Source organism: Ptychodera flava, chromosome 19 (genome assembly GCF_041260155.1).
Source record: "Ptychodera flava strain L36383 chromosome 19, AS_Pfla_20210202, whole genome shotgun sequence".
In the NCBI taxonomy this organism is placed as follows: Eukaryota; Metazoa; Hemichordata; class Enteropneusta; family Ptychoderidae; genus Ptychodera; species Ptychodera flava.
In genome coordinates, this window is record NC_091946.1 from 33,023,763 (window position 1) to 33,049,154 (window position 25,392).

General features: G+C 36.5%; 1 protein-coding gene across 8 annotated transcripts in view; it reads right to left on the reverse strand.

Annotated features, from left to right (window-relative positions):
- LOC139119319 (protein unc-80 homolog) overlaps positions 1-25,392 on the reverse strand; it is a 182,207-nt gene that overhangs the window by 63,421 nt on the left and 93,394 nt on the right. For 6 of the 8 annotated variants that reach the window (XM_070683081.1, XM_070683080.1, XM_070683077.1 and 3 more), the window contains 8 exons: positions 24,307-24,596; positions 19,732-19,865; positions 13,690-13,825; positions 12,888-13,072; positions 11,571-11,789; positions 9,679-9,814; positions 5,193-5,525; positions 1,041-1,148 (listed from right to left, as the gene is read on the reverse strand). In XM_070683081.1, coding sequence (XP_070539182.1) covers positions 1,041-1,148; positions 5,193-5,525; positions 9,679-9,814; positions 11,571-11,789; positions 12,888-13,072; positions 13,690-13,825; positions 19,732-19,865; positions 24,307-24,596 — 1,541 coding nt within the window. The remainder of the gene's footprint in view (positions 1-1,040; positions 1,149-5,192; positions 5,526-9,678; positions 9,815-11,570; positions 11,790-12,887; positions 13,073-13,689; positions 13,826-19,731; positions 19,866-24,306; positions 24,597-25,392) is intronic. The other 2 variants (XM_070683075.1, XM_070683076.1) reach the window with 2 other exon arrangements.

A 25,392-nucleotide genomic window follows, 5' to 3' on the forward strand; every position in this document is an offset into this window, starting at 1 on the left:
GTCTATTCAAGAGTTATATTCTATCTGAGATTCATAGACCAGGTTTCCTCTTTGTGAATTCTATCATTTGGATTCATACTTAGGGACACGTTGTCTAAGAATCCCACTCTCCATATTCTAAATCATGAATCCTAACACAGATTTTTCAGATGCAGTCTCATACCAGCAGTGATGCACAATTTTGAATCTTGGACTGAAAATAATATCACTCAGTTTCCTTCAATTTGAATTCATAGATCAGGAATATGGGTAAGACTAGTTTGGCAGTCTCTCATTAATTTCATTTCTCAAATTAGCCAATATTAGAAGAAGAATGCATGCAGGCACTAGCATACAAAGACATGCACAGATTAATGCAAGAGGGACTAAATTTTACAAAACCACAAAATCAAGTCATGAGGTCATAAAAGTTGTCTGAGCCAACTAAAATTCTTTTATTAATTCAGAGATGGCTCTCTGTGGACACTTTTCCTTGAACATTGAAATTTGTCAGAATTCAAAACATTCAGAGATTGTATTACTTTAGGTAGAATACAACTTGAAGACAGATATTCAGACTTTCAAACTTTTGCAAAACATGTTCGGTCTCAAGTACTGATTTTGTAGCTCAAGGAGTAAAGAAAGTGTTCACCTGCTTATTTTTGTTGAAATAGAAAAATTTTATTTTTCCCCATAAAGTTAACACAGAGATGGCAGCCATTTTTAATTTCAAGCGTCACCAACTATTGGACAATTTGTTTCTCTGGCACAAAATCTTGCTCAGTAACCTTTTTGTTCCTGATTTCAAAAGGGAAGTTTTGGGGAAAAGTTTAAGCTTTTCAATTTGAGGTGCATACTACCAAACACTTTGGTAAAACTTCAATAACATCTAGACTTCTTTGCCCCGACAACTATTGAATATGCATCTGCAATGCTCTATGGCGGCAAAAATAATGACTTCTTTTGAAATTGCATCTGCAACCCCCTCTGTGAACACATGAACAGAAAGTGAAAGCAACCAAGAGTGGATGATACCATTTACTCGTAGGGTATGCAGATACCTTTCTTGTCATCAGGCCCCTCATTGGTTAGTGTTGTGTTACTACTATGTGGTGAATCAGGCTCTTCGCTCACAGCAGCAAAACTGATCTTACGGTCACCTAACAGAGCTGTTGGCGGGTAAGTTGTAGAAAACAAAATCAACATGATTAAAAAAAACAAAATTCGACACAGAACATCCAGCAACCTCCCAAGGCAGTCAAAACTTGTGAAATATGAATGAATGTGTGAGTAGATGTGACGATTTGCATGATGTTGCTGCCAATATTAGGAGTCTGAGATGCAATTGAGGTTAGTGATGTTGCAGAGTACACAAGCTTGGCATGGGTTTATGGCAAGGATAGGCCCAAGCTATGAAGGGATTTCAGCAAGGCAAAGCGCGAATCCCACCTTTGACAGGGTTTCCAGCATATACAGCGATATGTAAGTCAGCACGGCATAGCTTTAGAATAAACATTGCTGTTACACATGTGTCAGACTTTGAATGGATTTACACTGTAGATATGGTTTCAGCCCTGTGAGGCTTATGTTATCATTTTTTTCATGTAAGCATTTCTGAGCAATGAGTGTAAGTCGAGCACCCAGATGCAGTTGCAGCATAGTTATTCGCTCCCTGCTATCTTTTAACATATTTTGGCATGTGATAGATTCATGATATGAAATGTAAATGTTTCGAAAAGCAAACAAAAAGTACCACAATGCTGATGCCGCTGTGTTTTCATCAGCTTTGCAAAGAATTGTTGTGTATTGCAATGTTGTTGTCAAAGCTTGGGTCGAGGGTATATGTCAAGTGCAAGGTCACTAAAAGCTTGTGATGGTCAAGTTAGTACATGTTAATGTTAGTATGGCTTCAGTGAAGATGCTTCAGGACAGTAGGAGATCCTACTCTTTAAAACATCAATTGCAACATTAAAGATCGATTCAATCTACTAGAAGGTGTCTCGTAATGTGTTTGGTTCTAGGTTTTGAATGGGCCTATGGGCTGATAATCATGGCCCGCCAGACAGCTCAGCCAAAAGCCATATGAATATGTTAGTAGTAGGTGTATGCATTGCAGCCAAGCTTGAAAACGAATTGCATTTCCTGATGAAAACTTCCTGTTTAAGCACAGTTATACTATGTGTTATGGGGCAGAAATACATTTTAAGATTTCTGTCTTTCTTTCTCTCAGGCTTTTTTCAAGAAATCATGAGGAAAAATCATCTCCAATATCAGAGTCTATTTTAGGGAAGCATAGCACCTGATGATCTCAAAACAATCATTTTTGATCAATATTCTTTGTCAATGGTGTACCCTTGCAGAATTTTTGTGAACAAAATAACAACAGTTTTTTCTCTTATGTCAAAGAAAGTTATTGGGTCTGCATGTTTGGTTAAACAAATGCAAGACATTGGGTGTTATGTATCCTCTAATGGTTACAAGATATGCTGTTAAATCTTCAGAAGTAATTCAAAGGTAATGACAAGAGTGTGTAAGGCTATCTCACACTAAAACCAGACTTAGCAAATTTTCTTGCATAATTAATACTTTGATGTAGCATTTTGTTCCATAATGCAATTTGCAGACATTGCTATAGTGAGTTTCCAGAATATGTAACACTGAAACATTACAGAATTTTTCTTAATCATCAATGATCGATTTATAATACCTGTGCTGAAGTATTCAGTCAATAAATCAGTTTTTCTGAACTAAGATTTGTCCATGGCCTGGTATAAAGTATAATTTATTTTCAACACAAATTCTGCAAGGGAACTTTTTTAAAATTTTATTTCTTGGAAATTGAGAAAGAAATGTGGTGCACACCATAAAATATATACACTACATAGCAAAGCAATCAGCACAGAAGTTACTGCAATAATCGATATCATCGTCCTGATGGTACAAATTACCCACAACAGTTTCAACTGTGCATGCAGTCTGTGAGATTGTTACATAGCCTAGCTAAGCTCTGCCAAGTGTTACTGAAGCCGCTTTTCAGATGTGAGTGAAGTCTTTCCCAGTGCTGGTAAAACTGCCAGTTAATTTATGCATAATGAAATTCAAAAAAGGCAAATATATTATAAACTTAAATACAGACAAACCTACATGTAGGATTGAATTTGCATAAACATGATGTAAGCTTTGAAATCACAGAGACATTAGAAAATTCTTGAAAAGGAAAGTTTGATAAGCCCCTTAGCTTTATAGTTTTGAAATTTAAGCCATTCAGCATCATTCTAAACTCCAAGCATGCAATAGAATCTGTCTTTCAAGGTGCCCTTTATTCTTATCAACTTATTCACAGATGTTATTTTAAGTCTTTTGTAATCATGAAGTCATCAACATTCTATCGTTAATAAATGCATTATGTATCACATAGCATGCATATACTTTTCAGAGAAATATGGAATTTATTTGCATAATTCTGAAAGATTATTCTACCCTAATATCCAGGGGTTTTATGCTGTAATGATGGTCATGTGATAGTCATGTGATAGCCATGTGAGAGAATTTGAATATGGTAGATCTTGATGAGTTGTAGGGACTGCTTATATTGTAAGGTGATGCTTGATGCGTTTCCGATATACATGTATTTCTTTGCAGTAGAGCTACCAACATATGTGAAACTCAAGTTAATATTCGGTATGTGAAAGTCAGTAATGTGTAACATCATTTGTAACCATAGCAACATGTTTGGTTACTCACCAGCAAATTTCATGCAAATGAACACAATCCAAGGCAAAAGAAACATATCAAATTAGCATGAGATTCACTTATCAAAACAATTTCTCACGAATAAGGGGACGATACCGTATATAATTAACAACAGAAATCTGCCATTATGATCTTACTGGTTTTTTTTAACATAAAATTTCTATGCTTATCACGGGCAACACTTATCGGTACACAACAAAATATTTGTAGGCAAAAATGTAATAATAAGCTGACAGCTTTTGGGACAGACTGCCTTGGACATTTGAGAGAGTAAAGAGCGCCCCCTACAGGGCATTTTACAAAATTCTGCACAGAATGTTGTACACTCATAAGTACATTAACGTTGCTCAGGCTATGAGCCTGGTTCATCTCTCTTGCAATGAAAGTGTATATCTCTTACAACAGGCTGCATGGATGATGTTTGTTTTTATAACTGTCGGTCTTTTTTTATAGTTTATTTCTATTTTACAAGAGAATGCCAAGCCCATCCTGTCCCAAAGGTGTCACATAATCAAAACCATTTTTTTGGTCATTACTTTTGTTTTTCACATTTTCAAAAAGAGAGAGACTTTTCTCTCAAGTCATTGTGAATTTTGTGAGCAAAATATTTTGTTGAGGACCCTCGGCATACACTTTTCCATAATACTGGCTAAAAGAAATTACAAAGGACAAGACTGGTAACAGCTATTTTGGTCCACAATGACGAAGAATAGAACTCTGCAGGGAAACTTTACAGCTGACAATGAAAAGCTTAAAACAACAGCACATAGTGCGAACTGTGATAAAAACCGGCCACAAGATAACAAAAAAAAATCAAGAATAAAAGATGACAAAAAATTTGATGACATATTTTAGCTGATTTCAAGGTGTGCACAAACAATTTAGGTATAAAAAAACGAGTGGTGAACAGGGGTCGATTCAAAAAACCTACAGCTGTGGGGATTCGTATTTACGACCAAAGTTAAAAACTTGACAAATCGGGTTGAGGCTTCCATTTTGTAATTCAAAGGCTGGCAGAAGGTTGAAGGATTTCCAATGCATTATTGCTGAACCTCAAACTGCTCTCTTACAAAGTTATCTGTGATTGGTCAATGTCTTCATTGCCAGAATAATCATGAAGTTTTGGTTAAACAGGTGTGTACATTCTACAACCAATCATATTACTATCTTTTAGTGAGCTGACAGTCATTTTTTTATGTGTATGCACAGGGATTATAATATAGGACTTTTGTAATATTTTTGTGAGGAAAATTTTCAAATCTGATAGAAGAATGGAGAATGAAAAGCACCAATTTGTTAAATTTATTCACTTTGATCGTAAATCCATAAAAATAGTTCCTGTGTTAAAAAGTTTGTGCAACTACAATATAGACAAAAAAACAGGGTTTCTTGGAATTATAATAAACCATAACAAAGTGATATGTGGATCATACCTAATTTGCATGTTAAACATCGCTCACCTGCTGGGATATCCACTAGCAATGTAGCTAGACTATGTCTTGCAGCTGAAGGGCTAGGGGATGATATACTTGTACTTTCTGGGCCAGATTTACCAGATGATGTCACACTGAAGTGCCTGCCCCCAAGTCCAGCAAACCCAACAGCTGCACCCCCTCCCCTTTCCACCCCTGAGGAGCTGCTTTCCACTTTTTCGGAGAAGCCGCGGTCAAAGCGCCGCGGCTTTGGAAGGAATTGATAGGTCTCTCTCATGAAGGTGGTCACTTCAAGAAGCAGCTGGCAAGCGATCATCTTCAAGGAGTGTGGGCAACTGCTGCCACTCTCATTCACAGTGGCTGAAAAAAAGTGAAAAAAGTGTAACCTACTAATACAAATGATAATGTCAATTTTTTCATCAGAAAATAAAGTTTAGTTTCTGAAATACCTAAGTTGCTCATTGTTACTTGTCATATAACTCACTTTCTTGACTCGCATTTTAATATGTCACTATTACAGATCTTCTCACTTAATATTATAAACTAATTAATAGTCGCGCCAGCGGCTTACTGACTACGCATGCGCTTATTCATAATATACTATGCGAGTAACCGGAAGTGTACCCTTCTTTCGTGGCGCCGCCATGTTTATTTTTTGAGTACTCGTAAATAAACAAATACGAAACAAATTACAATTATATAACATGACTTTTATAAAATATACCTCTTTTATTAGCCAGTAAATGTTATTATGCACCTTGTCGCTGATACAAAATATCGTTAATATAGATAAAGGGAGAAAACTGTCGTGCATATGAACGGGGGCATTCACAAAGAATGCTGGGATTGAATTATAGAAGAGCGCCCCTGTGTCAATAATTAGATTCAAAAATTGCCAGTTTTTAGACGGAACACTATAGTTTTAAGCTTGCAAGTGGAAGGTGGGCAGTGCAGTTACCATTGTAATGATAATGATTGCATAATACGTCCCTTGTTTAACGCAATAGGCTGTTATCATTGTAAAAATTGCCAATTTTGTCCAAAATTTCTCACACACTACAGAAAATCTATACCTGCCCTGCTGCAGGGTTTGACGTCGTGTACGTACGTGAACTGCTTTCATCAGAGGGAAACTGGGCATAGTTGACATATAAACGTTTATGAAGTAACAAATACAGTTTATCATGAATCAAATATAAATAACATTGCCAATCTTCACCCCTGGCGCGACACCAAGGGCTGAGCCCTATATAATATTAGTAACTTATTTGGCTAAACAATTTTTTTACGACCAGGGAGAATTGTGTACATCTCGAGGGTCGAGAGGCAAAACAACACTGCCTATTAAGAAGAAGACCATGATTAGGGCACTGTACACTTAATAAATACTTTCACCACACACAAATACCATATGGACCAATACATCCTGGGAGGGGTGGTTAAAAAACAGACGTTAAAAACAACTGCAAAGCAACAGTTGCCAATATAACTTTTTGTAATCACGCTGATAAATGAAATAAATGTAAATTTTTGGGGAAAAAATAATATGCATGTGATGCAAAATCCATAAACATAAATTTATCTAATGTTGGGCAGGAAACAAATGACAATGACAGAATCCTGATCACCCCTGTCAAAAATGTAATAGTCCATCACATGGCATTTAATGCTACCTTAAATTAAAATCATAATTTGGGGGATCACCACTTCATTGCAACTCATCATTTTTCAACCAGAAAAAGACATGATAATGATGGTTTATTGGAACCAGTTAATAGACTGGTTTGATCACATGACCATGGGGGAAATTAATTGCTGGCACCTTAACTAATTAAGGCTTTTAACAGTCCTTAAGCTGTCGTCATCAATAATTTTTCCACTTCAGGTGAAATGGACCTTAGTGATATTTGAGGCGTGTCCTTGTCCAATGGGAAAATCTCCAGACCTAAGGCAGTCTTACTGTTTTTACACAACATTTCAATGCAAATTGATATTGACAGGAAATCTACCAGTATGCCCTGATGTCTCCGAAGCCATTATAGCCTGAAGACCTATGTTCTCAGAAACATGAAGAATTTGATATTGAATGGATTAAAACTCATCCAGGGACTAAATTCTATTAACTCCGAGGAAGGACAGATTGCACAGGAAGAAAAAATAGAAGCTACCTGTATTTGGCCAAAATATATTCAATTACTACACATGTATACATTCTGTGTGAAAATTCCTTACATTGATATTTCATTACGGGCAGATATTTTACAAACAATGCAGAAAAAAATTTGTGAACTTGTTTTAACCCTTAGAGTGCTGTAATTTTTCCCACCCAAATTTTAGTGCAACATTTTAACAATTTTTATGAATTTTTCTGTAATTTTTGTGATTATTTTGGACCAAACGGACATCTCATTTCATTGACTACAGGTTTTCACCAAAATTTTGGCAAAAATCTAAAAAAAATTTGACTTGGGTACATTTTATAGGGGACAAAAGTTGACTTTGGCACTCAAAGGGTTAAGACAATACAGGAGAAAAACAAGCATTTTGTTGGATTAAATCACAAAATTCTAGGATATTCAAGTGAATTGTATCTTTTACATTATGTATGTAGTATTGCATCTCAAGCAGTGGAAATTGTAATTTTTCATCAATTTTGTTTTCTCCATCTCTTAATATTGCAATTTCCTTTGTAACAGCTGTTAGTTTATTAGTTATGACAGCACAGTGAAAAAATATTGAGCTGATATGTGTTTTCATCTTCGCCTGAACATGACATGATTATTGGATTTTAATGTTGTCCGGCATCAACTGACAGCGACACGATGACCCCTTAATGTGTCTGCCAATGCTATTATTTTGTTGGGCCATCTCTTCTACTTGAAAATATTATCATCTGGGAAATTGCATTCAAATCAATTATGAAATTCTGATCAAACACTCTCATAGCAAGTGTCCATCACTGTCAATTTCAACAAGCAAATTCAATTGGGAAATGTACGTAGCTTTCTCTATTAAAGGAACAAGTCACAACCTTTTGCCATTATTTCAGATTACACTCTGCTTCATCTGCAGAATGACTGAGTTTATTTTGGTGACCAACAAATATTTAATCATTTACCAATAAAAGGTTTGGTTCTACCCGACTTTTGGATGTACAGCATCAATGCATTGTACTACCACATGACATGTACATGTAGTCTTGGGTGAGTACAAGCAATTAGCAGCTTGGTAATGGCTCAATAGGTTAACCTGTGTGCGCAAATCGCATAGAAATACATCTATTTCCATACAAGCTTGTACACGCAGGTTTGCTTGTACCGCCATCACATGATCTTTTTGGGTAATGAATCTGTTGAACACAGCTCATCGTTTTTATTTTGGAGACAGAGCGTCACTTTTGGACCAGGACTATTAAGGTAGTATGGGCCTTGAAATTGAAAGACATAATGTTTACTCAAACTTCCTAAAGAAACTTTTAACCATTATTTTTCCTATTCAAGAATAAAAATAACAAATTCATATAAACTTTTTTACTATGGAAACAAATTATCTTAAATTTACCGATATTTGAAATTCAAAATGGTCACAACTATCCCTGTATTAACTCTATTAAGAAAATTTAATTTTCAATTTTCACAAAAATAAAAGACAGTGAAAACTTTTGCTCTAATAGCTTCAAAATGAGCCCCAACATGCAGTAGATCTGGAAAGCATTAAAAAATTTAGTCCGAATTTTATGTCCCTGAGGCACAAATAAATGAACCTTAATTTGAATTTTTCACGTTGCAAAATTAGCTACTACTAATTCCACAAGTTTCAGTGTTGAATGCCATATATGGCAAAATGACAGAACAAAGTATATCTACAGAATGTTATATTTACCTCTTCATATGATTACATAATCTCATTAATTTGAACTTTTAAAAATTTGCGTCACACTGTTGCTCACATGTATCTGAATCTGAATAAATATGTTGAAGACACCAATACTGGTATATGATCAACGGGGAAGAGGCAGGTGCTTAATCGCACTGGACAGCTGCCTTAAAGATGTTTACTGATGCTGATGTTACAACCGAGTCACTTAAATTGTTCCAGTCTATGATTGTTCGTGGAAAGAATGAGTTCCTGTAAATGTCCGTGTTTGATCGTGGTATTTGGAATGGTTTTGAATTATTACATGCATATTTAGTTACTGGGTTGCTGTGATGATAATCTGTGAATTTCCGAGGTTTAACTGCGCGTTTTGGTTTTTGTGGAATGAGGTATGTATCCTGATGAATGGCTAGTATGAGATCTTGAGTGATTTTAAACAGAAATGTCAAGCTTAGTTTACAACACAAGCTTAAAAAATCATTAAAGAGCTGTAATGAAAACCTTGTGTAAAAGAATTGAGAACAATGAAAAACAGGAAATAATGAATGCTCCCCCTCAGTGTAATCCATCCTAAATGTCAGAGAACTGACGATGTTTCCAATGGCTACATCTTGTTGCCTTGACAACGCCACCTCACCTTCATCCAAGAAGTCTTCATCATCATCTTCTTGCCTGAGTTGTTTTCTGACGGAGTGATCACGTATCAGTGAAACCACAGAAACCGCCTCCTTGGCTTCCTGTTTTTCGATTTCTTCGAGTCGGGCTGCGATTGCCTGACGTATGAAGACATCAAACACTGGGGTTAGAGACAGTTATACTGAAGAAAGAATTGTCATTCTGAAAAGGCAAACAACTTTAAACTCCTTGACCGGTCAAACATCAGCTCAGAAAAAGGAACTGCTGCCGGGGTTGTATGATTATCACACAGGTATTGTACTTGTGATAGCAGGTAGAATGCATGGCATTGAACAACTACAGCATAAGTATTGTATCATGTGAAACACAAAGTAGTACATATTCTTCAAGAGAACGATAAACCCTAATAAAGATAGCCATATTCTGAATTATATTCTGTAATGTCAATTCAAAAAAGACGCTTGTGAGTCCTGTAATTCAATCATTGATATACGTTGGTAATTTGTAATTTTGACAGAGTCGACTATGTCTAACTGTGAAAGGCAATTTCTGCTGTTCATTGCGATAATATTACTGATCTGTAATTGATCAGAAAAGACAATGTAAAAGGAGATCTTGTGGACATTGTGATCAAAAAGACTCATCATTAACTGATTTGCATATTTATCAAGTGCCATTTGAAAATGCCAAGGCCATTGCAGAGTGTGGCCAACAGAGAATAACAGGTTTCTTGTTAAATTTGGATATTAAAGCAAAACAGATGTGTGGAAAGCAGACTTGGCGGTTTGACATTTAAGGAGGATGACATTTCCTGGTTCTATCAGAATTCATCCATAATCTAGACAGCCAATACCACCTGAGGCATCACATTTTAACCCTGTGATGTGTGAACATGCATCTATTCAGTGCCTGCTACCAGAGACAGCATTTTACTTGTTGCTAAGAGGATGAAATACGAGCAGCTCGAAGGTACACTGCATTGTGGGTAAGTTGATAGGAGCAAACGTACGTTGAAAATAGAAATCAAACTCACAATTTTCAGATAAAGAGCAAGTATTTTATGCTCAGTACTTGTCTTAATATGTCAACTCAATGCAACATCAATATAGCTATTGCTTCTTATTGATAATTATTAGAGGAAACAAGAATTTTTAGACACGAAAATATTGTCAATTCAAGGCTTCCTGTATAAGTCATAATCTTCAACCCTCAGAAACGTTGAAAGTTTGAAGTTTAAATTTTGAAATCTGGTTTACAAGGTACCCTGGTGGGATCATGGTTTGAACACAGTTAAATATGGTTAAAAAATGGTTAATCATGGTCAATCAACATGGTTAACCATGGTTAATTAGCATGGTTACACAAAGTTCAACTTCAAGACCATGATCAACCCAATTGACCATGCTTTGGAAATAACCCCACAGTTGACTATGGTCAAACATTTTTTACCCTAATGCAATTTGGACCGTGACTGACCATGATTAAAGAAATTACATTCTATACAGTAATCAAAGTATTGACAGTCTCATATTATAGTTTTGATTTCATGCACCCTAAAACACAAACTATAGTATATGATGCCCTCTACATAACATTTACAGTTTCACACAGATAAAAACTAACCAACTACTCAAGCTATTGACTTCAGTGACATTATATGTATGGTGCAGAATAAACATCAACTTTGTTTCCTCATAAACATCTTCCAGAGTTCTTTATGGGATAACATATATAAATGTAAATAAATTTCACTGCTGGTTGGTATATAAAATAAATGGGTTTTTAATTGATCTATGCATGATAACAAAAGCAGCTCTTCAAGACTCTTTGTTTGACAGTTGACGTTATAAAGAGAGAAGGGTGACAATTAATTTGCAAGAAAAAACACTTCACCTCTCCCCAAAGATAGAACATCCTTGCAGCATTTCTTTGAAGAGTGATGTGGCGACGGTGTCCAGAGTATGACCGACTGTGACTTCCCGCCCTCTGTCGGAAATCTACAACTTTGCCACCTGGCATACGCATCCACTCCGGCCAATCACCTTTGTTGCAACGGTGAACAAAGAACGAACATTCAGTGAAGAGTGCTGCCCTGGCAACAACAGGTGCTTCCTGAAAGAGAGACAAGTTCATACAGGTGGAAAAATGTGATCAATTGATAAATATTTGATGGCTTCCCTTTATCATTGCTTTCATCACTACAATGAAGTTTAATCTTATTCTCTATTGAGTACGTACATCTTTACTCTGAAAAGGTGAGAGAGAATAAGCCAGCATGCCATTTGTTCATCATTATAAGCTTCAAATGATTTTCACACGTTACACATAACGTGTTATTTAAACTTATTGGTTGTGAGTTTGTATCATTGTTCCATTAGATGAGCAAGGCTAATTATAACCTGTCTGGGCTCTGCATTCAATAAAACTAGTCAAGCAGCAAAGCAAATACACCATCTCTTCAATGACAGCAATAAATAGTAAACTGTTCATTTATCTGAGATCCGTGTACACATACACTATAGCAATGTAAATATTAATTGTGACGTACATGTATCATAGCGGGCAGGATGGCAACACTATTAGTGTAATGGTCTGATGGTGATGATGAAATTTGAGATTATGATTGTATCCCAATTAGTATCTCTTCATTTATATCTCTTTAATTTGCTGAGTTATATTGATATCATGTACATCTGGAATGCATCCGAGGAACAGATACTAAAACTCTCAGACTTTTACGTTACATTTTTGGTTTACCACTTATGGAGGCTCATTTTGAAGCTCATGGCGTAAATAAAGTATTGCATTGGCTTATTTTTGTAAAAATTGAAGCTTCAATTTTCCCCACAGCGTTAGCACATGTATGGTGGCCATTTTGACTTCCAAGTGTCAGTAAATATTTGGTATTTTGTTTCTCTAGTACCAAACTTGCACGGTGAACCCTGATATTTATTCTTGATTTGAAAGGGCATTGTTTACTCTTGACAAAAGTATGAACAAAATTTACACCTTTCAGTTTTCACGCTTGAACTACATTTGTACCTTAAAATCTTACTGGAATGACACATGATGATGTACTAGTAATGGCATATGTACATGATACCGAGATGTTAAGTTATTATCACATGATATAATGATGCCCTGTGTAACTTTCATTCATGGGTGACAGTATCACAGACTTTTCCATGGTGAGAATATGAAGGAACTCACCAAATCCAGGGCAGCGGCCAGTAATTCCGGGTCTGGAATTGTGCCGGGATTACAACAGTCAAGAAGAAAGGCAAATCTGACCATTCCACTGCAGATTGCTGCCTTGTTGACAAGTTTTTTCTCACGTATTCTGATTGGTTCAGCCATGTCCTGTAGATCATCAATGGAACTTCTACGACTAGAATCTAATTAAACGAACATGTAGTTGAGAATATGTGTCATTTATTTTTATTTTTCAGCTTGTTTAAATCAATTTGTATCAATTATCAATGTTGGTTTACAAAAAACAAATGGAATGAAATGGAATATGCATATTCATCATATCATTTTAGAATTTTTTTTTGTTTTGTCCTTTTTGTCATTTTTTTGGAAATTTTACTGTCATCTCAACCAGGCTTGTAATTCTTTCAGTTCACTTTGCACATGAAAGATGCAATAAATTATTCAAGAAACAAACAATTGGATTGGACCAATTGGGTTCAATTGGCATGTTACATCTTGTGATGGGTAAATAATAATCGGTGTTTTTGTTGAAAGGGCACTACCTCAGTCAATTAAAGTACAGAATTTTTGCATTTTGCAAATAGTTTGTAAGATGTACATTTTTACCTGATTTTCTGGAGACATGGCTATCACACCTGGTTTTCCAAATCACATTATTTTATCACTTAGCATTGTAGTCTACACCCACCATCTTTTTCTTCTGCAGCACTTTTGTGTAATTTTGTCAACAGAAAAGAGCAATTCTCTAGTTTTCATGATCACTTTTTTTAAACACACATGAGAAAGTACAATAACTCACCATCTTTTTCCTCATAGTTGTCTTTTCGACTCCATTTCCTGAACTTCTGAAACAGCGGATGTTCATCCATTCTTTTACTCTTTCTGCCGTGACTAAACGGACCACCCAGTGTGGAGTCAATGGACTGAATCCGTACCTTTGTGTACAAAACAAAAAACAGAAAATATCAAGAAATTAAAAGAGAAAAATTCAAAACCTCAGGGACATCTGATGTTATTGGGCACATCTCATTTACAATGAAAAATACTCCTGAACATCTTCAGATATAAGTATTGTACTGGTACATACACCTGGGTATGTACATGTATGCTGTAAACAAACCGCATAATAATGGCTTGGTATTAAGTATATACTACTAATAAACTGTTTAATATATTGTAAACCAAATATCTTTTCACAAGATATAATTCCCCCCTTCAGAATTGAGTGAATTCAGTGGGTTTCACATTCTCATATCTGGCAGCGAGACAAAAATCTACTCATGACTCTGCATTTCATTGTCAGTAAATTATGTGGATGTAACTTTCATCAGAATCTAGAACTGAAACCATGAAACTAATTTTCTGACCAACTTGCAATGGAAAAAAAAGAATTGCATTGCATGAATCTTTGGTTGAACAGTGATATTTTTCTACGGTGCATCTCTATGACAAAAGAGAATTTTGCATGGTTGGTGATGAAATAAATTTATGCTTCATGTAACCATGACAACCAAACAGTATACAGTCTGTTCAAAGGGGACAAGAAACGATTCTGACACCTGCAAGTAGTGTGAAGACTATGAAGGAGCTGTCACATAAAATACATCACTTTACGATGCAAACAGAGACATGTACTCATTGATGGACCGTTATAGGACGACATATTGAGTCAATATGGGACTTTGCAAGCGTACTTGTCTGTAACATCTGATGGCCATCTTGTTTCTCTTTCTGCTCTAGAAAGTACAGATGGAGTTCAAATTGCTCCCCAAATGGTTGATAGATCAATGCTCGGAGTAAACTGTGCAGTAAAGTTAATACAGCCTTGTCTCAGGGCGATGCCATCCTTCACATCATATACCCTGTACATACTTAGATGGCTGGCACAATATAACATGGTTCATTATTATTTTGTTATTGCTGTTTTATTATGAAATGCAATGCATTTACAACAATTTGCTTTTCCACATAAATGACAAGTCCTGGAGTACTTTAAAAATTTATATTTTTTCAGCTCTAAGGTAGTTCAGTCCTCAAATTAGAAGGAGTTAAACTTTTGCCCAAACTTTCCTCAAGGTAACTTCAGACAAGTCCCTTTTGAAATCAAGAATAGAAATCTATGGTCACCCTAAAAATGTTGCCACTTGAGAAATAAATGAACCATTATTCACTGAAACTTCATTTCCAAAATGGCCGCCATCCCAATCTTAACTCGATGGGAAAATGCAAAATTTTGATTTGCACTAAACTAAAACTGTGAAAATTAAATTCACACCATGAGCTTCAAAATGAGCCGCCACAAATGTTAGACCAATTTACTTTAAAAATAAAATAAAATACCGTCAATGACGCTGTACCTTCTCTAATGTGTGGCCAGGTCAGGTAATTGGTTGTTGGCATGGAGTTGTTGGTAATAGTTGATGATGTAGGGGCATGAGGTGGGATATGGACCCAAAGAACCCAAAAGATGATTAAATACATCAATCAAAAAAATTCTAAGCTACAGTATAAACTGCCTAAAGATAGTTCAATGTGGAAAAAAGTTAAACAATTCAGAAATAAGAATTAACAGTCCAAAATAGTAATGACGCACTTCCCTACTGACCTGAGTGCATGTGAAATACACAACCTGGCATCTGTAAATTAAATGTATACCAAGTGATCATTTCCAGTCACTTTTAACTGTTTTTAATGGATTTTCCAAGAGTCCTGTGGAAATGATGAAAAACGCTTATCTGGTCTTGTGTTTGTATAACCTCATGGCTGATAATTGTCATAGTATTGAAAAAAATTGAAAGTGAAGAAATTACAGTTTTTAATAGGCATATTTTCCTTGAAATACATGACCGGTGTAAAGAATATATGCTAAAAGTGTTTAAGAGTAAATTTCTTTTCAAAAAATAATTTAATTTGTGACCAAAGGATTTTTATTCTTTGAGTTTACAAATTCAAACATTGCAATTTGTTCAATCATCTTGTGCAGTGCAAATTTATAAAATGACTGAAAAAAAAAAAAAATTGGCAGAATTACAGTCTTTGTGATGTAAAATTATGGGGTGACATCACGATAACTGTTAATCTGTTTGAAGTACTAATATACTATAATTTAAAAAAGAAAAATTCATGCAGAAACGTAAAATATATTGTCAGCAATGTAGTGTTAATTTTGACTTGACATCAAAATATACCTTTGCTGGATACCAAATATATATCGAAATATCAGCCATGTTCAGCAAAATCCACACAACAGCATTGATCTTTTCTAATTTGATTTGATTTGCTTATGTTATCCTTGTATGACAGTCAGTACAATATGGAACTTGAACACAACACAGTGAATAAGTATGCTGTAAATGAAATGGTGTGGCTGCATCCACATGCAGCAATAGGAGTGCCTTTGTCTCTCACCCCTCATTTCAACCTGTCCCATCCCTGAAAAATAGTTTGGTCTTATATTATAATGTTAATAATTTCTGTATTTGTTAAAATGTGCGCATCTCAAAAACTTTTGATCATAAACATTTTCATTGTTTTTTATACTGACCAATCAGTTAACCTGTTTATTTTGAATATTTGCGCATTTTTCCTCAGTATTTGACATTTTCTGAATACCTTCTTATTCAGTTTGTCATTTTCTAAAAGTTTAAATGCTCCATTGTGTGGTCAAGCTTTCCACAAGCATCAAATGTGGTACTTCATATGCAGGGTCTGCCTCTAGAGGGCGGGCATCATGAACACTCCTGTGTTTGTTGGTTAATTCCTCCACGTAACTTCTGATTGTACTGTAAACATTGAACATGGCCGACGTCCGATTTTCCTGTCTAAAACTTTCACTCATTTTCGTTCATATGACTCTGAAACTCCAGGAAACGATTGGGAAGAAAGGGTTATCTTGAAATATTGAAGTACTCGCCGATATTTTGCAAATTAAATGAGAAAAAATGCAAGGAAAATGCCGACAGGCTTACACAATGACAGTTTTCAGACTCGGAGGCATATGATCATCTCTGCAGATTATGCAACAGGCCCAGATCACGTGAGGCCATGAGGGGATATCCACGCAACTCAGTACCAAACACTAGCGCTCACAGAGTGAGCAAACACAAAGTGAGTACCCCTAACGTAAGCTCAGTAGTCTGTAATAGATTGTAGTCAACTAAGAAACCTTGGAGAAAGGCTTAACACTGTGGCTATGCCGCTAAGTCCCTTTGATTTTTGTCACAGCTCAAAATCGTTCTCCCACACCTCAACCTGAGCCACGAACACCCCCACCAGTTTATGATATGACCCATCACAATGGCATGAGGTCAACGGATCTTGACAGACGGAAGTCTTGACAGACGGAAGTTCTTGACAGCAGCATATTGGTTTTCAACTCTAATACCTTCTCTGTCTATAAATAGACACGAGAAGGTAATAAAAAATTGGGAGTCCAAATAGTTGTATCCGAGGCGCATTCTACCTTAATGTAATTCAATGTATCTCTTGTCAAAACTGAACATGGAGGTTCAGAGTGCAAAAACGGATTGGACTTTGAGTCGCATAGATAGATTATCTCCCACACTTGCATTACAGTGCTGCGTAATTTGGCAACATCATGCAAACACACAGGTCTACACCCAACATGCAAATTTCTTCCGGTGAAACCCTATTTACCTTTCACAGCACACGCTGAACCTCAATAAAGGGATATATGGGTATGAAAGGGGAATTATGTAAGAATATAGAAGATGCCTTGAATTTTTAATACTCTGAAAAGATTTCCTGACAATGTTTTTTTTAAAAATTGAAAGGGAAAATATCCAATCTGGTTCAAAGTACTTCATGGACTGCAGCTTTGGGAGCCGAGGTATCTCATATGATTTCCCTTGTGTCCTTAAGAGATAAGGTAAGAGAACAGTACATGTTACTTGTGTCATTCTAGACAAACACATTACTGACATGCTGTATTATGCCTTTTTATCTGACGTGTGTTCCAGGTCATTTAGTGTACAAACACAGGCTTCTAAAAAAAGTACTTAAAAGGCCAGAATTAAGCTGTAACTTTTGCTGATTTTTACTTTTTTGTGGTTTACAGTCAGCACTGAATAACCTGAGTCAGAACTTTAACACTGTCATTATATTGGCTCAAAATTAAAATGAAATTTGACATACATGTAATACTGGCTAACATCTTGAAAGATCAGTCTACTCTGACCCATATTTCAACTAGCTTGGTCTATTTTTGTCTGTGTACAATTAGAGTGAGTGTGTCTCTATCTTGATGTATGCACAGAATAAATATTTTGATTACAGAAAAATAGTGTTAATGACACTGTGCTCCCATTTTACTGTAATAGTCAGTACCAGTACACACATAACATTGCATTCCTACAGAATGATTACTAAGAAAATTCCACTGGAAATCAATCTTATACCCCAGAATGAAATGCTTCACCTCACATCCAATTTGAAAGTCATGGTATAAAGAGTTTCTAAGAAGATTTTTTGACCAAAAGTGGCAAAAATTGCCCCAAAAACACAAATATGCAAATTTCACCATCATTTCAATGAATCCTATTTTTATCATCAGTAGGAACCTGTAGACCAAATATTAAAGCAATTACACCATTAGTTTCAGAGATGAAGATTTTTTGACAGAATGGCAATAATACAGAAAAAATTCATTAAAAATAGAAAAAAGCCAATATTAGCATCAAATCAATGCAGCTAAATTAGTGTGGACTTAAAGGTACTTAAAAGCCAAGTTTGACAATGATCAGATGAGTAGTTCCTGAGTTCTTGAATTTTTGACCATTTTCACCTTTTTCTACCTCATTTGCATATTTATGAGACTGACAGGTTCATTTGAACAACAACATATCTACACACCATATGGCATCACTACAACAAAAATCAGCTTAACACGTGCAGTGGTTTGCAAGTTTTTGATCTGGATGGACAGACAGACATACAGACAGACATATATACAGACAGACAGACATATACATAATATAATAATAATTACATACATACATACATAAAAGAAATGACACCTAGCGTCCATCTTTAATAAAGGTTCAACTGTTCCAATGCATGTGGTTGTCAAGATCAAAACCACTACTAGGTCAATTAAATACTAAGGTCAGGTTTGGCAGTATGCTTGGTAACAGATGATGTTTTGAAATCTACCTCATGCTAACTGCCGATCATTTCCTTGGTAACAGATTTAAACTTGAAATTTACTAGTCATAATTTCACTTCACACATTGCTCTAAAGTCTCACAACCATTAAAACATCTTCTATATGTAAATTCCTGCTGTTTGATAAAAACAAAAATATAAGTTTCCACCTAAGAGCATGTACGACATACTCTAAATATAAATGATCCTTAGACTGGAAGTTTTCAGATTTGTGATACATTTTTAGCATTTTTCCTTAGATGTGTTACACTACATTTTATTAAAAACATGCAATATGTCACAAATAAAACTAATTGCATGTAGGAGGAGATTTCCTCTATTTGTTTACCTTGGGCAAATTCATACTAACAATATGCCATGGTTACGTTACATGGAACCTGCACAATGACCTAGTCAGAGTTCATTTCAAAATGTTTGTTGTTAAAAACCTGTCAGATGTTTAAACTTCCTATAACTAATTTTTAAGTAATCTATAATGTTTTGAGGAATTTTTGATCATGCTTTTATCTTCTCAGTTCATACTTTCAAATATTTATTCAGGAAGGGTATGATATTTGCCATAAAACACAGCAATTTCGTGTGCCATACACATTTCTTAATTATACAAGACCCCTAAATTACTTTTATGATTTAATGATAAGTTTTATTGTTGGCATACCTTCCGACTGCAGCCTCGGTGGGAATCTCGGCGATCTCCGGACGGATGTTGATCATCGCTCAGTTCACTACCCTCTCGCAGGGAATCATCATCGGCACGCAGGGCTCTGTGTCTCCATGTCGTGACTGCGTGAGCTTACGAGAAACGCAGAAAAAGCATTGCAGCTCTAGCCATCAATAACATCATGCACATGCTTTGGGGGAAATGAGGAAGGGTGTTACGAATGCATCAATGAATGGGCATTACCTTACCAACTGGAGAGATTAAGGGCAGGGCATACCGGTGTATCCATGGCAACCTATTACCTTGACAACAGATGCAGGAAGATGATACATCCATGATTTAAAAGGATGAAAATATTACATTTACACTAAGAGTGGTGTCCATGGTAACATACATGTAACCATAGCAACTGATGTAGCATGAAATGATATGTCCATGACGACCTTTGTCCATGACAACTTATTTGTACATATGCAGGATGAAATAATCATGGTCATAGCAACATAATATAAACATGAATTGGCATGAAAACTACAGTTATATAGTGTTCATGGCAGCAATGAGATCCTTGCGAATCATGGATCAATGATATTTCTTAGTGACAGTATCCATGGCTACAAGGGACTGAAATGACGCATCCTTGGAAGATGGTGACATGATAGCATGGAATAAGGATGGAAATTACAACGGAAATGGGCGGAAAGACATTATTTGATCCATGCCAACATACAATGATCCGCTATAGAAATTAACAAAGGAAGATTTTTTTCCGTGGTTATGAAAGATGCTATCTTCCTGACGACTATGGAAAATATCCAACATGCATCCCAAGATGCAATGCAATGCACCTGACACCAACTGTAAGTCAATGAATCAGATCATATCACATACATGCATTATTATTATTATAATAACTCTATATTCCAATATCATCTTTGACATTTACTGTCAAAATCATGCATGCTGTCAATGTAATACTGTCAATTAATTCTTAAGATCACAGGCTCGATTTGCAGTTGCAATTGTCCAGATAACAATTTATGTCATGTGATTGTAATTTACACAACCATCGTCAGTTGTACACTGTCACTTTCACTGTCAGTTGGAACTGTCAGTATACCCCTGTCAGATGGTGCTGTCACTGTTTGTGTAGTATAACTAGCCAGTACCAGTATGCAACCTGTCATTATATCGCTGTTGGTTGGCACTACATGGCATTACCACACTCTAGGATTGTGACTAGCACTGTCAGTTGCAACTGACACTAACACTATTGGCACTTTTAGTATCATTGTCAATTGGTACAGTCACTCCTATTGTTTGATAACATAGGCACTGTCAATTTGTGTGATTACACTTCGGCCATGCCAGCTGATGTATATAAAAGTGGATATATGCCATGAAAACAGTCATTTGTCACTGTCAAATGTCATCTTGTCCATAATGTGAAGATGTTACATGTCTAAGGGTGATGAGTTAGCAATCAACAAACCTGTTATCATCAATAATAATTGCGATCATTATGAACAACTATTTTTGTTCCATTTCCACTTTGACATCAGCATGCAACAGACTCTTCACAAACAATGCATGATTTAAGGATGATAAATACCAAATTGTTCATTTTTCTGTCAATTTTCAAAATTCTCTGAGAATACGCCTTAAAGTAAGACCCAGAATTGAGATGTGTCGCCAGTTCAAGATAAGGAATGGTTTCCGTGTAATTCACGATTTTTAAAATCAAAACAAATGCACGTGGCTATCCCGGTTAAATCGGGAGCTTTTGTAAACATTGTGGACACATTTGCATTGCTATTTCCATAATCCATCGTGAGTGACACAACGTTGCGTTGCACTAGCCAATTTACATAATGACGTGCTGTGACTTCTCCAAACACCAGGATTACTTCCGTCTGTAAACAATAAACCGTAATTAAATGTTTGTCGAAGCCTAGTCCAATAAACAAGTATTCGTACAGTTCCAGACATAGTCTACACCAGAGAGCAAGTAATTTTCTTAGTGTGGTCAAGACATCGTGTCAACGACGATTTCTCAGCAGTGCGACGTTTTATCTCTCTTTGCTCAGGGTTGGTCGGAGCCAGCACACGCCGCTTTACGGTGGTTGACGTCTTTTTCGCAATGTTAGATAAACAATTACACAGTGTTCATTCTAGGATTCAAAAACAACGGGCCACTGTTGGCCTCAACTCCTGTCCCAAGGGGGCCATTTTAGAAAATCGGGGGCCATCATCATCACACATGTAAAAACCTTGAATTTTCTGCATAAAAACCTTGAATTTTCTGCAGAAAATACAATAGTCTATCAGGTCAAGAAAGGAGAATACTGGAGATCGGGCGCCCCGTAACCAACCAAGCCTACTGCAAAGTTGTCCCTTGTACGTACGCAACAGGCCCAATAATGGCAACAGCAAACCGTTTGGTTTGATTCAATTGTTTACGTAACTTATGTGATGAATTATTGATATGTCGGACTTGGACAACTGTACAAATTGCTAAGGACTGTGATTTTGACTGTGGAAACGATCATGATCAAAGCTTAGCCCACCGGTAGGATTTCTCCGAGAGTGTGGTAGGATTTCTCCGAGAGTGGCCCTCGATTTGCACGCATCGACAATTAGGCTACTCATACACTGATATAGCACGAGACTGTAACCCGTACGACCTAAATAAAGTGATCGATACATCAACTTTTAAACATAACTCGTATGTATTAGCAAATTTAAGATCATTGGTTCTGGCCAAAGGGTTTTACACAGCGGTGTTGTTCTATGCAAAGACCTGGCTACTCTGGAAAACGAGATGTGTTCGACCTAAAATATGTGTTGCTCTTCAAAACGATCATGGACGTTTTCCTTGCAGTGTTCAACGTTTCGTTTGTATGGACGGTAGACGTTGCAAACGCTTCAATTTAAGGGACTGTCCGATCATCCTGGGTTCATCAACTATACCGGCGTTAAACATCCGAGTGTCGACTAGCTTTCCACCGCCATTGCCGTTGTTTTATATTCAGCGGCCATGCCACATGCGTACGGCTCAAAAACACCGTTGCCCCTACATCAGTCCTTTCTACCCAGCTTCCTATGTACCACCATATATGCTGTAGAGGGTATTTAATTGCAAAGGTTGATAGGTAACTGAATCGTTTTACATGTCACACTATGACTGAGGTAATGACCTTCGATTAGCTACGCGAATGTATGAACTACGTGAACTCTGCCTGATCGACCCATTCATATAATGTTGCGCTCTTAGTGGCGCGTCAAACGTAGAAATGAGGGCCATTCGAGATTTTATTGCGCAATGGCGCGTCCTAGAATTAACTTTGCAATTAGTGCGATAGTACGCTATCAAGTCTACGGTCCTGCAATGTCTATATAGCGTGTGAGGGGAGTGTGATCTGGGGAACGCAAACAAGCTTATCTGCATATGAATTTAGGACACGCCCGCTATCAATAATGACTGCTGACGTCATTGTTTTTTCCCACTGAAGCCATTCGCTGTGGCGATGTGTCGACACGCAAGGCTCCAAAACTTGGTAGTTTTCCGTGATTTATTTAATTTTCCTGGGACTTTTTCTCTGAACAACTGTCATTCCCGGCCGACATCATCACTCGGTAACAAAGTATGTCCGTGTTGAGGCTCGTGCACGTCTAATTATCAAATGCCGTAGCGTAGAAGTTTCAAACATGTTTTTTGCGTTTTCCTCGAATTCAATGTGTGAATGACATACCCTTCTTTGGCACCTCGTCAATTCGCGCTCACAAACACTAGCTGCTTGAAATTCACACCTTCCATTGAAACATAATGAACTCAAAATCCGTGTCTGGGATTTCCTTTATATGCCTTTGTTATTTTTTAATGCGCTCTTAAAGGTGTTGGACGAAGGTGCTTTTCAAGGAATTTTAATTATCACGCCATATAATTTGAATGGAGCCTCCGAGAAAAAATCGCAGACACGGTTTTGAAGGATATTGTCAAGGCTTGTCAATGAAGAAATTCCAACCGGAAATCTTGCAGCGTGTTTGCATAAGGCCGGGAAAACGGTTTTTGGAAGGTTCAGCAAAATGCTTGTCACGTGACTCTTATGCAAATAATGACCGTGCACTGTGCTTGGTCGGATAGCTCTATATCAGGGCTTTCAGAAAATGTATACTTTATTGGGGTTTGGGACATGTTCAATTGAGAAAAAATAAAAATCTGAAAGTGTCTAAAAGGTATTTATCATCCTTAATTGAACAAATGGTCATTGTGCATTACCTATAAATGTACACAAGGCAGGAATAGTCATCACATCCACATGTAGCATGCATAAACACTGTAATGTTAGTATACTAACATTTCAATCATGTACTTTTCTGACTGTCTTAATTTACGCTTTCACCATGATTACAATTGACCATGCATTACACATGAGACAATTTCTGGGATTGTGATTCTTTCCTTTCAGAATGATCTCTGCATTCATTACCGACTTCAGTTGACTTACAGAACATGCGATGGTTGAGGTGATTGAGATTCAAAGGTTGACAAGTGAAACATCCTCCTTTTACCTATTCCAAATACACTGAATTTCCTTTTTCCGGAGTCAGATTTTTCTTCCTCGCTAACGCATCCCAAATCTGACTTGACAGTACGTAGTTTTCCACTGGTCTCGTACGAGTCTTCTGAACTACTGCTGGCAGTATGCTTTCGGATCTTGCGGCGGAAGATACTGCGCCTGGCCCTGGTGTTGGGACTTGCGTCCTCTGTGTTGCTACTGATGGAGGGAGAACGCCGAATTCTGTTGGACTTCTGGGTCTTGTCTTCTTCCCCACTATCACTGCTTGCAGAAACTCTACGACTGAGATAACAGATCATGCATTATTATCACAAGTAGTCACTACTGATGAAACAACGTCTGCAGATACAGCAACTTTAATTGACAGGATACAATCACCACATTTGAGAACAAAATATTCAAGATGACAAATATTCACTTGAGGATATAACCAAGTTTGCTATAAAGTCTCTCAAAGTGTAATAATTCAAACTCTATTTAAAATAAAAAATTATTGCAAATCTAGGTTTGTCTTATTCGGAATAAAATCTTTTATGCTCTAGGATATATTTAAGCAATAAACCACACCCAGTGACAGTATACTACAAGACTGTGACCAGTTCACAACATATGTGCACAAGTGATAACGAGTGCATATACGTGTACATGTATGGAGTGAACTGGTCAAAATCGAGTGGTATACCAATTGCGTAGACGGTTTATATATAATACTTAAATTGAAATTCTGGTATGAAACGTTAAAAAGTGAATTTTTCTCTAGCTGAGAGCTCATGCCTGTTCCAACCATGTTATATTACCAGTATGGCACTGGTATTTTCATGTCTCAACCAATCAGATTGCAGTATTTGCGCCATCAAGATATTACCAACAAACAAACAAAACTCATACATGTATTAGCACTTTAGCTGCATGTACTGGGTATTAATTCTGAAAGTGTGCAGTGATTTGCTGTTGTAAAACAGCAGTTGTAAAACAACAAATCACTGAATGTTTTGTGAAATATGCTGTAAAATGTCCTTGTGGAGAAAGATATCACCTAAGACAACTACCAGTAAATATTAACACTCATGGTTAAAAA